This window comes from Culex quinquefasciatus, chromosome 1, assembly GCF_015732765.1.
Source record: "Culex quinquefasciatus strain JHB chromosome 1, VPISU_Cqui_1.0_pri_paternal, whole genome shotgun sequence".
Classification (NCBI taxonomy): domain Eukaryota; kingdom Metazoa; phylum Arthropoda; class Insecta; order Diptera; family Culicidae; genus Culex; species Culex quinquefasciatus.
The window spans coordinates 29,290,538-29,307,140 of record NC_051861.1 but is presented as its reverse complement, the minus strand read 5'-3'; the positions used below and the strand labels follow the sequence as shown (position 1 = coordinate 29,307,140).

At 34.9% G+C, this 16,603-nt stretch overlaps 1 protein-coding gene across 2 annotated transcripts in view; it reads right to left on the bottom strand.

Annotated features, from left to right (window-relative positions):
• LOC6040686 overlaps positions 1 to 16,603 on the bottom strand; it is a 70,171-nt gene that overhangs the window by 5,211 nt on the left and 48,357 nt on the right. For both annotated transcript variants that reach the window (XM_038258918.1, XM_038258911.1), the window contains exon 4: positions 1,803 to 2,042. In XM_038258918.1, coding sequence (XP_038114846.1) covers positions 1,803 to 2,042 — 240 coding nt within the window. The remainder of the gene's footprint in view (positions 1 to 1,802; positions 2,043 to 16,603) is intronic.

Genomic DNA, 16,603 nt, shown 5'->3' with positions numbered 1-16,603 from the left:
GAGTATTTGCACAATTTCTGGTGTCGTTGCTGGTCATATTTTGATATCTAGAAATTATATCAAAATCTGGAAAAAAAAACATTTTTTTATCATTTGGTGATCAATATTCATACTTGGGAAACTACCAAAACAAACTTGGAAATGACAGTTGAACCAGGTTGAACCTCTGGTGTAAATGTTCAAGCCTACCTTGATACTATGACTGACCTGCCTTTATTTATGGACAAATAAAGTCAAGTCGGTCCTTTGTTGAAATTTCCACAAATTTTCCTCCAAATTGTTAGTTTTTTAAAACAAATTTATGATAGTGGTGTTTATTAGACTGATGTTGAAATAACTGTATGAAAAACTGTATAGAAATTGTTGATTTAGAATGAAAAATATGGTGAAACTTTTTTTGGGTTTCAAACAGCGTTATCTCAGCACTCACTTTTTACATATGGGACGGACTAGATTGGAGCGGCAGTATAGATAATAGTCAAAAAGTGTACACAAAGCCAACAAACCCTTGGAAACATTTTACATAATTTTTGCACAATTTGTACAATCAGCGATACAAGATTCTAGTTCAAAATGGTTTACTTAGCCACTCACTGAGAGAGGAAATTCAAAAGATATTCAGTCTCTCTTCCAGCAAAAAATCGGTTTAACAAAGTGAAAGCTCAAGATGTTAGGAAGATTTTTCGATGTTACTAACACACAGACGAAAATCGTAAATGTCATGTGGTGCGAAGGCAAGAAACAGAAAGAAACATTGAATTATCGTTTACTCATTGATGTTCTTTTGAGAGCACGTGGAAGATTTTATTCATCGCATCTCACTTTGGTCGATGAGAATGGTTTGATAGAGAAGGATGAAATTTTGAGATAAATTCACTGCTGAGTGCAGTGATAAAAATTACGAGTTACACACAAAATGTTGTTTTCAACTTTTAAAATTTAATGAAATCGTTGTTTAACTGAAAAAAATGAATAAACAATTTTCGTCAAACTATTCATGTAATTAAATAGAAAGATAATTTTTTAAAATGGCCCATTATTGGCTTATAAGTGTTAGTGTTTAAATTGTGGAGTTAAATGACGTAAATGATTTGTTAAGAGCGATTTTGCTTTTTACTTGAATACAATTTAAAAGAAAAATTTGTTTTGGCTTTGCTTACACAGTCATTGATACAGAATAATGGTCAACCTGTTTTGATATTTTTTTTTCAATCTTCTTCTGATTTTTTTTATTTCTTTAAAAAAAGAAAAAGTTTGCTATTGATTATATTTTTTCACTTAAATATTTCAAAGGCAATACAAAATCAAAAAATATATATCTGAAATTAGATAGAGAAAAGTAATGTGAAAATCATCAAACATCTTTCTATGGTATATTTTTTAATTTTAAATAAATAAAAAAATGCTTATGCTTTTTTATAATATATTCAAATTATTTGATTTTTTACTTTTTTAAATTTTGTTTTCAGAAAAATAATTTAAAAGTTTCAATAAAATAGAAATATATCAATAAACAAATGTCATTCTACAAGTAAACAATTCTGTTTTTGTTAAAATATTATTGTCTTTTAGACTTCGAAATTTCAATTCAATTCTAATTTTTCTCCTTATTGTGAAATTTATACCATAATTCATGTGTATCATTGTTTTCCTAAAGCTATTTTCAATTATTCGAAACTTTTTATCGGTGATTCCACTTGAGTTCTTAATTTTTTTGATTTCTTTGATATTCATTTTTTTTAAATATGTATTCAACATTCACTTCGTTACACTACTTTCCCGCTAAAAAAAAATCAACTCACCTGATTCCCTCCACTCCGTCTGCGTACTCGGGCGCCAGGAACCGATGAAAGGGCATCTGGGCCGAACCCCAGCGCGGTCGCTTCCGGTTGTTGCACGTCCCGTCGTGGGTCCGGTAGCGGCGGCTGGCCGGAACGCACGGCGGCGGGTCCCGCGATGGACACATCCCCTCCAGCGGGGTCCTCTTGAGGGATATCTTGGGCGGTGCCTGCCGTCCGATGGCCACATACTCGACGTTGGTGCTGGGGTTTGAAATTATTCAAAGTTGTCACACTTTTTTCCAATTTGGGTTTCAGGCGTAGTAGGCTGGTTTTCGGGGTGTGTTAGGTAATGTCCCCATATTGGAACCACATGGTTCGAGTCACTTTCATTTTGGTTTAGTTTGGTTTTTAAAACGAATCACATGGTTGGCCAAGTGTCTAAACGGTTTCACTTTCTTTTCCCGAGTTCACCAAGTGAAAGTTCACGTGTTTTACACTCTTTTGAACTTTTGCTTTTTTTTCCAAGTTATCTATCAGCCCCAAAGAGAAGCTTTCAGCTGGTTGTTGGTGGCACGAAAGTACAAGTGGGACTGACGAGCTTAATCGCCCCGCGCATTGTATTTATAAAGTCTTGCGCGACCAAAACCCGATGGTGGGTTTGCGCCGGCAGAAGAAGTGGGCCAACGCGGTGGCGGTGGAGTGGTGGCGTCTTGTGTGTCCCATCCCCTCCCTCCTCACTCTGTGCCGTCGTTGAGGTTGGATGCATGCCAAAGCTGCTCTCAACTGTTCGGCGGCTACAGCAGGCCGTGATCGAGGTATCATCGCGCGCGCCGGCTTTTTGGCCGTCGCGTTTTGGATAGTGGGATTTGGTGGGCATAAGATGTTTGATGCAATTTTTATAAATTTTATAAAGCGCTTCAAGTTGAATCTACAGAAAGGCGCCCAGAATATGGGAAATGTATCGGAACCTCACTCCACGAGCCGTCTTTCTTGAGAATCTTGAAAAAGGTTTTGTAAAACCAAGTTTTTCAAACATTCAAAGATTTATATCACTGACTTTTGACGCATGTGCAGTACCCGAGCATGGATAAATAACAAAGGAAATGCGTAATAATACCTTTCTCTGGTATCAATACCAAATTTTGGTATTTCTGGACCCTTTAAAATTTGTCTTAAGGATTATGCAAGAGCAAAATGTGGTAACATACCAATTTAAGGTATTGTTTTGATATTGCAAAATTGCAGGATTTGTCAATGATCGAACACCAAATTTTGCTATTATTTTGGTATTAAAATGTTTTATCAAATTCCTCTGAAACTATGGAAAAATTTTGACCAATTTTGACAAAATATTTAATTTTGCGCTAAAATGATGTCTCAAAGCGAATGATTTCATTGAAAACCGGAAATTTCAAACTTGATTTTAAACATTTTTGATATACCCCCTAAAGAAATGACTTGAATTAGTGGTGGGCAAAACCGCTCATTTCTGTAAGCCGCTCATTTTCGTTCGCTCATTTAAATGAGCGGCTCTTTTGAACGGCTCATCCGCTCATTTCGCTCAAAGTCAGAAAATAGACTGGAATGAACTGAAGCATCTGCTCAAGATATTTAGATTTTTAAACGACCAATGGAGTGTCCATGAGTGGCACACTTCGTATGATTTTTGTTGATTGATAATTCAAAAATATATGTTTTCACCGCACTTATTCTGAACAGATTGGAGATCGTTTATAAAACATAGAAAATCGGCGATTTGCTTTATCCTTTTTTGGAAAGCATTTCAAATATAAACGTTTTATATGAAAAAGTAGAAAAACATTGAGCTCTGAAATCCACAAATATCGAAAACTTTTTTCATAGAGAGGTAAACAAACTTGAATTTTCTTCAGAAGAGAATATTTTCAACCAAATTATTGCTTTCAATCGTTAAAAGTAATGAAAAGTAAGCTGAATTATCGTTTTGATAATTATCTTCCCATTATTTTGTGAAACAATAGATTTTATTTGGTGTTCAGTAACAGGCATATTTGAGGTAGCGTTTTGCTGCACTTGATAAAATATTATTGAAATGCAGTTTTTTGTTTAATAAGAACAACTTTTATTCATGACAGCAAATAACTGATCAAAACCAGCGTCAAAAAAGAAGATCTGAACAAATGCCTTAAGAAAACTATTGAACAATTACCACAAAAGAGTGCCAAGTTTGTGTGTGTGTGTCCAATACATGGATTAAAACCGCAAACTAGCATACGAGCTATGTTCGAATGCGTGTAACAACTACATGTACATAACATTTGAGAAATCTATCAATATTAACATAATGAGATCATGCAACATCTGGCGACAGTCAGCTGATTCAAAATCACAGGCGCCCCGATACAGGCTAGCAACAAGCATAAAGTGCGCCATAATGTTGCAACAATTCTTACCGGTGAGAACCTAGTTTCCCCTCTTTTCTCAACAGCACCGTCACCACAAGCGCGTGGAAGAACGAACCGAACGAGAGCGAATGAGCGAGAGCGAAATAACGAAAGAGTGAGCGAAAACGACGCCGTTCGACGACGTCGGCGACGGCGCGAGCGGCGCTAATAAAGCGCTCCGTTCGTTCTTTCCGTTCATTCGCTCTCGCTCATTCGCTCTCGCTCATTCGCTCTCGTTTGGTTCGTTCTTCGACTCGCTCTTTGATTTGACAGTTCTTTGAAAAGAACCGGTTCACAAAATGAACCGCCGCTCATTTTTTCTGAGCGGTCGCTCATTCGTTCTTTAGCTTGAGCCGGTTCATAAGAACGGTTCACACAAATAATCCCATCTCTACTTGAAATTGTGGAAAAGAGTCAGGATGGCAAATTTTGTTATTATTTTCGTATTAAAGTGTTTTATCAAATTCCTCTGAAACTATGGGAAAATTTTGACCAATTTTGACAAAATAATTAATTTTGCTCTAAAATGATGTCTGAAAGCAAATGCTTTTATTGAAAACCGGAAATTTCAAACTTGATTTTAAACATTTTTGATATACCCCCTGAAGAAATGACTAGACATTGTGGAAAAAGTCAGGATGCCACATTTTGGTATTGAAGTGTTTCATCAAATTCCTCTGAAAATATGGGAAATTTTTTATAAATGTTGACGAGATAATTAATTTTGCGCTAAAATTACTTGAAACTCAAAAATGTTAAAGCTGATTTTCAGTTTTATTTTACATCGTTGAAATTTCTCTAATTCGGGATAACCAAATACTTTGAAAAACGAGTCAATCGACAGATTATTGAATTTTGGTAAATTTCAATCCAGTTTCATTTTAATAACACTTATTTTTCAATCTTGTTTTTTTTTTTTTCAAAAGCTTCAAGAACTTCAAGCACAGGCCGTTCATCAATGACAAATGCATTCGATGTGGTGAAGAATATCACTAAGAACAACAACGAATCAGCAGGTGAGTAGATTTGGCTGTTGCATATGGATCATTTCTGTTTTTTCACTAACTGCAACTGGTGCACTAAAAAAATGTATGAAAATACCAAATTTACTTGTGCAAAAAACAGCGACCAAAATGTGCCTTTGGTTGCATAATAATAGATGGTAAAATACCATCAAATCATACCAAAATCATGTATGTGGTCCTACCTAAACCTGATTTTCCAAGGGCGCAGGAACACCTAAAAATAAAACCATGGCAATACCAAGTTTTGGTATTCAAGCAATGTTCAAAATCCAGAAGACCTCAACTTGGTATTGAAACGGGCGACGTGAATTTAGTAATCCACAATCTGCGTCGGAAGTGGAACCTCATCCAGAACTGGGATCATCATTATTCAACCAAGAAGGAACAAAACTGATTTATTTTTATCAATATGAGCTACAACGGTATGTAGTTTCTTTTCTGATCGTGTTTGTTCCTTGACCGAGCCACGTAGCCCAGTGGTAACGCTTCCGCCTCGTAAGCGGTAAATCAGGGTTCAAATCCCGGCTCGGACCAACACAACTGGTGATCTTTTCCCTTCTGGAATCGATTGCTTAGTAAAGGGAAGGTAGTGTATCGTCACAAACTGGACCTTATCACGACACCTTAGGGAGGCGACCTATGGAACGTTAACATTAACCTTAACAAAGTTAAGTTAACATGTTAACATTAAGTTGAGAATGAAACTGCCACTGAATCCGCTTTGTAAATGCCGGCCCCGATACTCTTCAAGGGTTTAGATTTACTTTTACTTTTGTTCCTTGCATGAGAAAAAAAAGGAAGAATCGTAACGCTACAAAACCCTTGAATATTAATTTTTTTTTATGTTTAACAGGCTCTTAGAGACATAGTATGTGTGTTATTTAAATAATTATTTTATTGATTTGTGAGACATTTCTATACAAGAACTGAGGCCGTTGCAAATATTTTTCAAAGCTTATGCTCCCCCCTTTAAAAATGGTCCGAAAAATCAAGGGAAAAAAAAATATTTTTTTCAAAAAAAATTCATAATTTTAATGTAAATAGAAGTCTAATCAACTGGTATCAATCTTAAAATGCCTTTTTATGCATGCATTGGATGAATGTACGATTCGTGCTAAACATAACTTTCCTTTGCAGCTTACCTAATGTTTCGTCTAACATTTTTAATCAAAACTTCATTTATTTTCTTTTTCTTTAAATCATTTCTGGAGATTTTTTTTTAAAAAAGGTCCAATAAACCAAATTTCCAGTTTTTGCTTTTTGGGAGGTTTTGAAACAGCCTTGAGTCAGGGGTATCGAAAAACACCCAAAAAGCAAAAACTGAAAATTTGGTTTATTGGACCTTTTTTAAAAAAAAATCTCCAGAAATGATTTAACGAAAAAGAAAATAAATGAACTTTTGATTAAAAATGTTAGAGGACGTCGCACATTCATCCATAAAGGCTTTGCTGAGATTTCAATCAGATAGACTAGTTTTTTTCCTGTCACAAGTTTTAAAGTCGAATGTAAAAAGTTAAGCTTTTTGGCACAATTCGTCGCCGTCGTGCTAACTTGTAACTTACGTACATTTTGAGTCAGATTAAGTTAAGAACGCAATTTTGTGCAGCTCACAAAAGGTGAGGCACCTTTTGACCTTTACAGATCCCCAAAATTCGTTTTCAATCCTGAGATATTCCAGAAAAACCCGATGAAATAGAGCCTTTCTTACAAAATGATAAAACTCCGACAAATATATAGGTGCAACTATTTTTTCAAAAACATAATGATACCACCCAGTGAAAAAATGACCTAAAGCTTCAAATCTTCTTAGGTTAAACCTCGAATGCCATTTTTTCAATTTTAGAGGTACATTATGGGTCGAAAAACATATTAAATTGACATTATTAGAAAAAAATAAAGGGTACTCAGTCTTTAATGTTAGTCTATGATTACCTTAAAATGATGGAATGATGGAAGACGCACAACTATTTCAGAAAAAGAGCTCTAAAAAATCAGGTTTGGAGTTCCGGGTTTCGGGCCGAAATTTAATCGAAAGAGCGCATCAAAACCTTCAAATTAGTAATAAGATTATTTCCTGGGACGATTCTCGCCGTGCACGATTTTTTTAATAAGATTTCTGAAAAAAGCGCTTTCCCAAAAGTAAACCTAAAACCTTTCTGTTGCATGAAAGGCAAAATCGAAAAAAACTCCATTCATTGTTGTCACTTTTCATATGAAAGAAGTTTCGATCTTGTCGTGCTATCATGACACAGCATGGAAGTTGATGCAAGTGCGACAATTGGCCAAAGGGATTTCAGGTCAGAACACGTTTGACACAAGTACGAGCTCGGCTACCGTAAACATTTATAATTCTAACTCGGGACTCTGGCCACCAAGTTCAACCAAACTTCGGGGCAATGCAAATAGGTTGGTTGAATAGGTTGAACATTAAAACGCGAATTGGAATTGCAAAACTGCCAACTTTTCCTGTCCTTCTGGAGAAACACGAAACGGCCTGCTTTTCCCTATCAAAAATAACAGAATGGACAATAAATACCTTTCACAAACAGTGCTGAAGAGTGGATCTTTTCAACACTAGTATCGAAAAGTAACAATTTTCAATATTGTTGTTGTTTCGAGCGGTGAATTTACTAAACACATGGATGTTTGACATGAAATTCCATTCAAAAAGCGTTTTTGGGAATTGCAAAACATGTTGTAAGCATGCATAATATTAGTTTATGCAACAAGTTGCAAAAAGAGGATAAATTCAGCACGAGTCGTACATTTATCCAAAGAGGTTCACCGAGTTGGATAAATACGAAGAGTGCTGAAAAAATCAAGTTTTGCAACGAGTTCCATACAACATTTTTTGCAATTCCGAAAAACACACACTTAGTGAAATTTTATGTCAAATTTTCATGTATTTTGTCAATAAATCGTTTAAATCAAAAAAATGTTGAAAAGTGTTACTTTTCGAAACAAGTGCTGAAAAGTTCAACTTTTCAGCACCCATTTTAGTGCTGAAAAGTAGAACTTTTCAGCATTTATTTCGAAAAGTGTTGCTATTCGATTCTGTTATTTTTGGTACAGAAAAGTAGGCTATTTCGTCGTTCAAGAATGACAGGAAAAGTAAGTAGTTTCACGACGGAATAGCAAAAACTATTATTTCAGTACTGCTATTGTTGGCGATGAAAGAAAGAAAGTTTCATAAAATCACACTCACACTGAAAAAAAAATCTCCAAAAACACAAAAATCTGAAAGCGAGATAAATTTGCCCACTATCCCACCGATCCGATGCGCCAATAGTTCAAAAGAAGTGTAGCATCACAACGACGGGCCAGCAGAAAAATGGGAGAAAGAGGGCAAGAAGTGCAACGCCTCGGTCATGCCGAAACCAGATCAGGGTGGGGTGAACACCAATCTCCGCTCTCAGACCCCCCAAGACCTCTTTAAGTCGGGTTAGAGACCCAAACAAGGGGGGGGGGGGGTCCATCTCACGGGGAGTCGCCCCAGAGGAAAAAAAGCGTCGATAACAGTTGGGTGTCGGCGGAAATAGAGATTGTTACATCCTTAAAAATATTGATGCCTTTTTTGGTTAGAATTTGTGAATATTTCAGCTTTTCCAAGAGATTTTCAATTCAATTCACAGGACAGCTTTCTTTCGCGACCGTGGCCTCAGATAAACGTATTTCCACTACAGTGCGCAGCGGATATCGGTTGAATAGGGTTGCAAAGTGTTCTAATTGTTGGACGACACTAACGGAGAGTGTGGTTTCACTATATAGCCTCAACGGGGTTTGTTGAAGTGGAGCGGAAATCGGTCGTCTGGTGTTAATTTTTCTTAAACGATGTTAATAGGGACCGGTGTATTTAGATCGCTTGCAAGACCTGCAGCTTTTGTGGAATAGAAGGGAAAGTTTTGGTGACTTCAGGGAGGTGTTGTTTGAAAATAGAGCTTGTCGTAAATATGTTAAGCAAATTGATCTGACTTATCGGTGATTTATACGTAGACTGCTCATACACCCATAGTTGTCCCACCTGATTTTTTTCATTTGAATTGGTCAATTAAATTAAAACCAATTCTGGATAAAAAAACTGAACTCACCAAACTTCTTGATATACTTCCCACAAAAGAAAAGTTGAGCAGTTCTCTAGGATTTCGGTCATTCGATTTTTTTTGTATTTTTTAATCCGACTGAAACTTTTTTGGTGCCTTCGGTTTGCCCAAAGAAGCCATTTTGCATCATTAGTTTGTCCATATAATTTTCCATACAAATTCGGCAGCTGTCCATACAAAAATGATGTATGAAAATTCAAAAATCTGTATCTTTTGAAGGAATTTTTTGATCGATTTGGTGTCTTCGGCAAAGTTGTAGGTATGGATACGGACTACACTGGAAAAAAATAATACACGGTAAAAAAAATTTGGTGATTTTTTTATTTAACTTTTTATCACTAAAACTTGATTTACAAAAAAACACTATTTTTAATTTTTTTTATTTTTTGATATGTTTTAGAAGGCATAAAATGCCAACTTTTCAGAAATTTCCAGGTTGTGCAAAAAATCACTGACCGAGTTATGAATTTTTTAATCAATACTGATTTTTTCAAAAAATCGAAATTTTGGTCGTAAAAATTTTTCAACTTCATTTTTCGATGTAAAATCAAATTTGCAATCAAAAAGTACTTTACTGAAATTTTGATAAAGTGCACCGTTTTCAAGTTATAGCCATATTTAAGTGACTTTTTTGAAAATAGTCGCAGTTTTTCATTTTTTTAAATTAGTGCACATGTTTGCCCAGTTTTGAAAAAAATATTTTTGAAAAGCTGAGAAAATTCTCTATATTTTGCTTATTTGGACTTTGTTGATACGACCTTTAGTTGCTGAGATATTGCAATGCAAAGGTTTAAAAACAGGAAAATTGATGTTTTCTAAGTTTCACCCAAACAACCCACCATTTTCTATCGTCAATATCTCAGCAACTAATGGTCCGATTTTCAATGTTAATATATGAAACATTTGTAAAATTTTCCGATCTCTTCGAAAAAAATATTTTTGGAATTTTCAAATCAAGACTAACATTTCACAAAGGCCAAACATTCAATATTACGCCCTTTTAAAATGTTTGTCTTGATTTGAAAATTCCAAAAATATTTTTCGGAAAATTTCACAAATGTTTCATATATTAACATTGAAAATCGGACCATTAGTTGCTGAGATATTGACGATAGAAAATGGTGGGTTGTTTGGGTGAAACTTAGAAAACATCAATTTTCCTGTTTTTAAACCTTTGCATTGTATCAGCAACTAAAGATCAGAAGTCCGATGAAGCAAAATATAGAGAACTCAATATTTTTCAAAAGATGTTTGCAAACGTGAACAAAATTTCGATTTTTTGAAAAAATCAGTATTGATTAAAAAATTCATAACTCGGTCAATGATTTTTTGCACAACCTGGAAATTTCTGAAAAGTTGGCATTTTATGTCTTCTAAAACATATCAAAAAATAAAAAAAATTAAAAATAGTGTTTTTTTGTAAATCAAGTTTTAGTGATAAAAAGTTAAATAAAAAAATCACCAAATTTTTTTTTACCGTGTATTATTTTTTCCAGTGTAGTCCGTATCCATACCTACAACTTTGCCGAAGACACCAAATCGATCAAAAAATTCCTTCAAAAGATACAGATTTTTGAATTTTCATACATCATTTTTGTATGGACAGCTGCCGAATTTGTATGGAAAATTATATGGACAAACTAATGATGCAAAATGGCTTCTTTGGGCATACCGAAGGCACCAAAAAAGTTTCAGCCGGATTAAAAAATACAAAAATTAAAATTGAAGAAAAAAGACCGATTTCGTAGAGAATTGCTCAGTTGTCCTACCTGGGTTTTAGAAATAATTTTCAATAATCGAGCCAAATTCAACAAATGTGCAAAACATGCAACAAAATATCGAATAAAATACATCAAATGTCTGAAGGCAATTCTCTCAAAATGAGCACATTAAAATAATTGTGTCTACTATTCAAAAATCTGAATCTTGTGAACAGATTTTCTTATCGATTTGGTGACTTGGGCAAAATTGTAGGTTTGCTTAAAACTTTTCTGAAAAAAAAAAAATAGTTTTATTAAAATAAACTTTTTCTATTGTTTTGCCTTTCTTACAAAAGAAAGGTTTAAGGTTTGCTTTTGGAAAAACGCTTTTTTTCAGAAATCTTAAAAAAATCGTGCACGGCGGGGAATCGTTCCAGAAAAAATCCTATTACTAATTTCAAGGTTTTGGAACTCAAAGCCTGATTTTTTAGTGATCTTTTTCTGAAATAGTTGGGCGATGTCTGTATCCGCTCATAAAAAATTGTGTCTTCCATCATTGGAAAACCACTCGTAAAAACCACAATTTTTATATTTCAGATTTGTAGCCGTGGGGTCGGAGACGAACATTTTATTTTTCGATTCACAATTTTCGACCAGTAAATGTGGTCAAAGCCATTTTTTGAGATTTTTTTGGACAATTTTACAGATAACACTATCAAATTAACGTGAAGACGTCCATCATTGTCATGATTTTTCGTCCAAAGATATAAATTTTGCGTTGCTTTCAATATTTTGACAAAATTTCTTCAACAAGTTGCTTAGAATAGTGCCTTACAAATGCTGATTCCTTTTGGTAACGATAATCCCATTTCTTGTAAAGTTATGGAAATCGTCATTAGTCAATGATTGCCAACCAGGACGTCAATGACTGTGCCACAATATTATATAAATTTTGAAGCACATTTGATTTAGATCAAAAATTCTTTCAGTGGCTTCAAGAAGGCAACAACCGGCACATGCTGATTCCTTTTGGTGCTGAAATTCGTTAAATTGAATTTAATACAGAATATTTTATAGTGATGATTAATTTTCTTCGAAAATGATCAACGGCTTCACCTTAAAAGAATTCAGTTTCAAACAAAAAGCCATTCGAAAACATGCGCCATAAACTGCTTGGGCCCAAAATTTGAAGCTTTTCCAAAATGTATTTCCAGAGATATAGCCATATGAGTGTTTTCGTCTTATTTTTACCCTATTTTTTCCCATTAAATTTTTGTTTTATACAGAATTATATACTGAACATCATTTTCGAAGTCCCGGCTCAATACGTCAAGTCGAAGCATAAACGCCAGCACATTTACGCTTGCGCGTTTTACGCTGCGCGTGAATGTGTTCTTTCTGGCTTCTCATAATAGATCGACAAAGTGCAATAGCGATACATATTTTTTTAGTTAATCATAGACTAACATCAAAGACTGAGTACTCTTTATTTTTTAATAATGTCAATCCAATAAGTTTTTCTAAATTAGGCCGATGCAAATATTTTTAAAAGTTTTTGTCCCTCGGCTCTGGCCGGAGTCGAGGGGGGGGGGCAAAAAAAAAAATTAAAATAACATGCCATAGTCTCAACATTTGCATGGAAAAAGTGTTTTAAAATGTATGTTACACTAGTTCAGTTGTTTTGCAATAAAAGATTCCAAAAAATGTAAAATTTGACGAAAACAAAAATTTTAGCGAAAAAAAAAAAACTTTAGCGATTGTAGACATCGAAAATTTTCAAAAATTCAAAAGATGCAAACATGCTAAAAATGATTCTTAACGCAGGAGAATTCATTTTAAATTGAATTTAACTAATTGCACTTAAATTTTTATAAAAATATTGAAGTTTTATGAAAAAATATTTTTTTGCCCCCTGATTTTTCGGGCCAACTTTGAAGGGGGGGGGGGGGACAAAAACTTTAAATAAAATTTGTACCAGCCTTAAATACACAGAAAAAAATGATGGTAATATTCATCAGGAAATGGTGACAGATTTTGGTCAAAAAAATGATTAATTTTAACCCAGAAAATGACGAATTTTCATCAGTTTTTGATGAATATTCATCAGGTTCACATTTTTACACATTTTTTTATGTAATATTACTCAAAAAAGAGGTAATATTGAAGCTACCAAATTTTCATCATTTCAAAATTCAACTTTTTTTTCTGTGTATAATTATCTTGCAACCCATACTATACTTCTGAAATGAAAAAAAAAATGCATTCGAGGTTTAGTCTAAAAAGATTCGAAGCTTTAGGTCAAATTCTCACTGGGTGGTATCATTAGAAAGGCTCTATTTAACCTCTGGTGATATTAAATCGGGTTTTAATTGAACTTTTGACAAGAAAACGAAACGAAAACGTTTGAAAATTTAAAATTTTATATTTAATTAATTTTTGGATGCATAATGAAATTTGATTGTAAAGATCAGAAAATGTCCTATAAACTTGCTTTAAAAACATTGGAGATAGGACCAATGGTTGCTGAGATAAAATCTCTGAAATAAAAGCAAGCAAGAAATGTAAGGTTTCCTGTACCTACATCATAAAAATAGCGTTAAATTATTAATCCCTATTTTAATTTTTTTTTATGTCAAAAATGAAGCATCACGCAAGAACGGAAAATTTCACAATAATTTGCGATGCAAAATATGTTACAAAAATCTGTTTCTCAGTTGCATGAAAATCCAGGAGGGGTAATTATATATGGCCAAAAAAAATATATTTTAAAAAAGATAAAAATAATTTTTGGGTTTTCATTTTCAAAATTGTCAGTTTATGATTTTTGTAATTTTTTTTTTTCAGAGCCAAATTTCAAAATCGGGCTTCGTCATGCACACGGGATATGTCTTACGAGTCTCCACCTAAAATTTCAGGCAATTTGGTCCATTCCATCTCGAGATATCGTGGCACCCGTAAAGCAACTCTGTGTTTAAAGAAAAACGCTCACAAAGTTTGACAGTTCGCTTTGCGCATAGTAAAATTGCAAACTTAAATCATCTCTTACTCAGTTTAATCATGAAATATCTTCATGAAACTTTCGGGAGTGATTAAAAACCATCTTTTTAGTGGATTTAGTAAATTTGCTGTAATATGAAATTTTGTGATCAGGAAAACAGTTACTTTAGACACAAAATGTGAATTGGTCGAAATTTAGACAATTTTTATTTTGTTATTAATTCCTATGGTTACCATTGTATTCAAAACTTGGTCAGTCACCACATACCTTTCTTTTTTAAAAAAAAGTTTGATATGTTTAAATAATTTGTTAAAAAAATCTATGCGAAGGCTCTCATACTAGTTTACCTCTCGCTGGTCGCCGTATTTTCCTCCTTAAAAAAAGAAGAAGCATAAAAAGGGTTCAAATTTAGCTTGATAAATCGCGGAAAAAGAAAGTAAGAGATCACGCCGTCGTCTCGACAATTGCCTGCGGCCACCGCCGCCGTTACCAGTTTTTATTTTGTTGTATCTTTTCCTGATCATGGAGATAACCATTCAAGTACAGCTTGATTAGTACCTTTTCGACGAGGGTAAATGTACCATAGGTTTTTTTCCTCAATTTTCTTTAAAAAATGCATTTTTAAAAATAAACTTCTGCATCAAATAACAAAAAAAAAAAAAAAACCCCTGAGAAACTTGTCTTTACCCTTTAATAGGGTAAGTGAAATTGATAGCCTGTGTTGCTTCCTAGCTTGATCAGTAGCACTGTTGTTGAACACCCCAAGTCCGGCTCGTCACAGCATCACGATCTGTCGTTAGTGTGGGCTTTTGGTCAGTTTGTTGTTGTTATTCGCACATTTCTCTTTTTTCTTGCATAGCGTCCCCCATAAGTACGAAAGCGGCTTCTTTGGTTTGTTTAGCAGAGAAAGGGTTATGTTGACTTTTTGTAGTTATATTGATAGGTAGTCTAACTTAAGTACAAGTAATGGAAAGGAATTCTAGTTAAGAGTTTAAGTCAAGAATCAAGAGTCAAAGTCAAGAGATTCTATTTCCATGTCTAGAGTTCAAGTCAAAAATACAAGCCAAGACCCCAAATCACAAGTTCCTAATCAAGAGTCTAGGTCAAGAGTCTAGGTCAAGAACCCATGTCAAGAATTGAATTCAATATTCCAAGTCAAGAGGCCAAGACTCCAAGTCACGAGTTAAAGTCAAAATGCCAAGTCAAGAGTCCAAGCCGAGAGTCCGCGTCTTGGACTCTAGAAAAGATTCAAAGTCATTAATTTTAGTCGAATCCTTGGCCGAAACTAAATCAAGAGTTTAAGTCAAGAATCTGAGTCAAAAGTCCATGTCAAGAATCTAAGTCAATAATCCATGTCGGGAATTCAAGTCTGGCTTCCAAACCAAGAGACCAAGTCACGAGTCGGAGCCAAGAGTCCGTGTCAAGAATCCAAGCCTGTGTCTAAGTCAAGAGTCTATGTCAAAAATCTAAGTCAAGGATTCAAATCAAGAGTCCAAGTCAATACTTCAAGTCAAGACTTCAAGTCAAGACTTCAGTCAAGAGTTAGAGCCAAGAGTCCGTGTCAAGAATCCAAGTCGAGAATTCAAGTCAAAACTCCAAGTCAAGAGACCAAGTCATAAGTTCAAGTTGAAAGTCCAAGTCAAGCGGCCAAATCAAGAGTCAAAGTCAAGTATCCAAGTCAAGAGCTCGTGTCAAGGATCTAAGTCAAGAATCCAAGTCGAGAATTCAAGTCCGGCGTCCAAAATAAAAGATCAAGTCACGAGTCTGAGCCAAGAGTCCAGGTCAAAATGGTCTAAGTCGAGAGAGTTTAAGTCATGAGAGTCCAAGTCAAGAGTCCATGTCAAGAGTTCAAGTCAAAACACCAAGTCAAGAGCTCAAGTCATAAGTACACGTTGAAAGTCCAAATCAAGTGTCTTTATCAAGAGTCTAAGTCATGAATCCAAGCCAAGAGTCCAAGTCGAGGATTAAAATCCGGGCAAATAGAGAGTCCGCGGCAAGAGTCCAAGTCAAGAAAGTCTAAGCCAAGTCTAAAAAAAAAGTCCAAGTCAAGCGGCTAAATCAAGAGTCTAAGTCAAGTATCCAAGTCAAGAGCTCGTGTCAAGGATCCAAGTCAAGAATCCAAGTCGAGAATTCAAGTCCGGCGTCCAAAATAAAAGATCAAGTCACGAATCTGAGCCAAGAGTCCAGGTCAAAATGGTCTAAGTCGAGAGAGTTCAAGTCATGAGAGTCCAAGTCAAGAATCTGAGTCAAGAGTCCATGGCAAGAGTCCAAGTCAAGAATTTATGTTGAGAATTCAAGTCAAGACTCTCCAATCTATGAGTCCAAGTAATGAATCCAAGTCAAAAATCCAAGTCAAGAGTGAAAATTCAAAGAGCAAGTCAAGAGCAGAACTCAAGAGTCAAAATCAAAACTCCAATTTCAAGTGAACCCAAATAAAAAGGTGAATAAATAAGACTAATTGATCTTTTGGTTCCGTGTACCGATTACCGAAAAGGTATAATTTTCTTCCAAAGGTGCAGACCTGCTCCCCCCCCCCCACATACACGTAATAACCTTTCAGGGCGAAATGGTCGCGC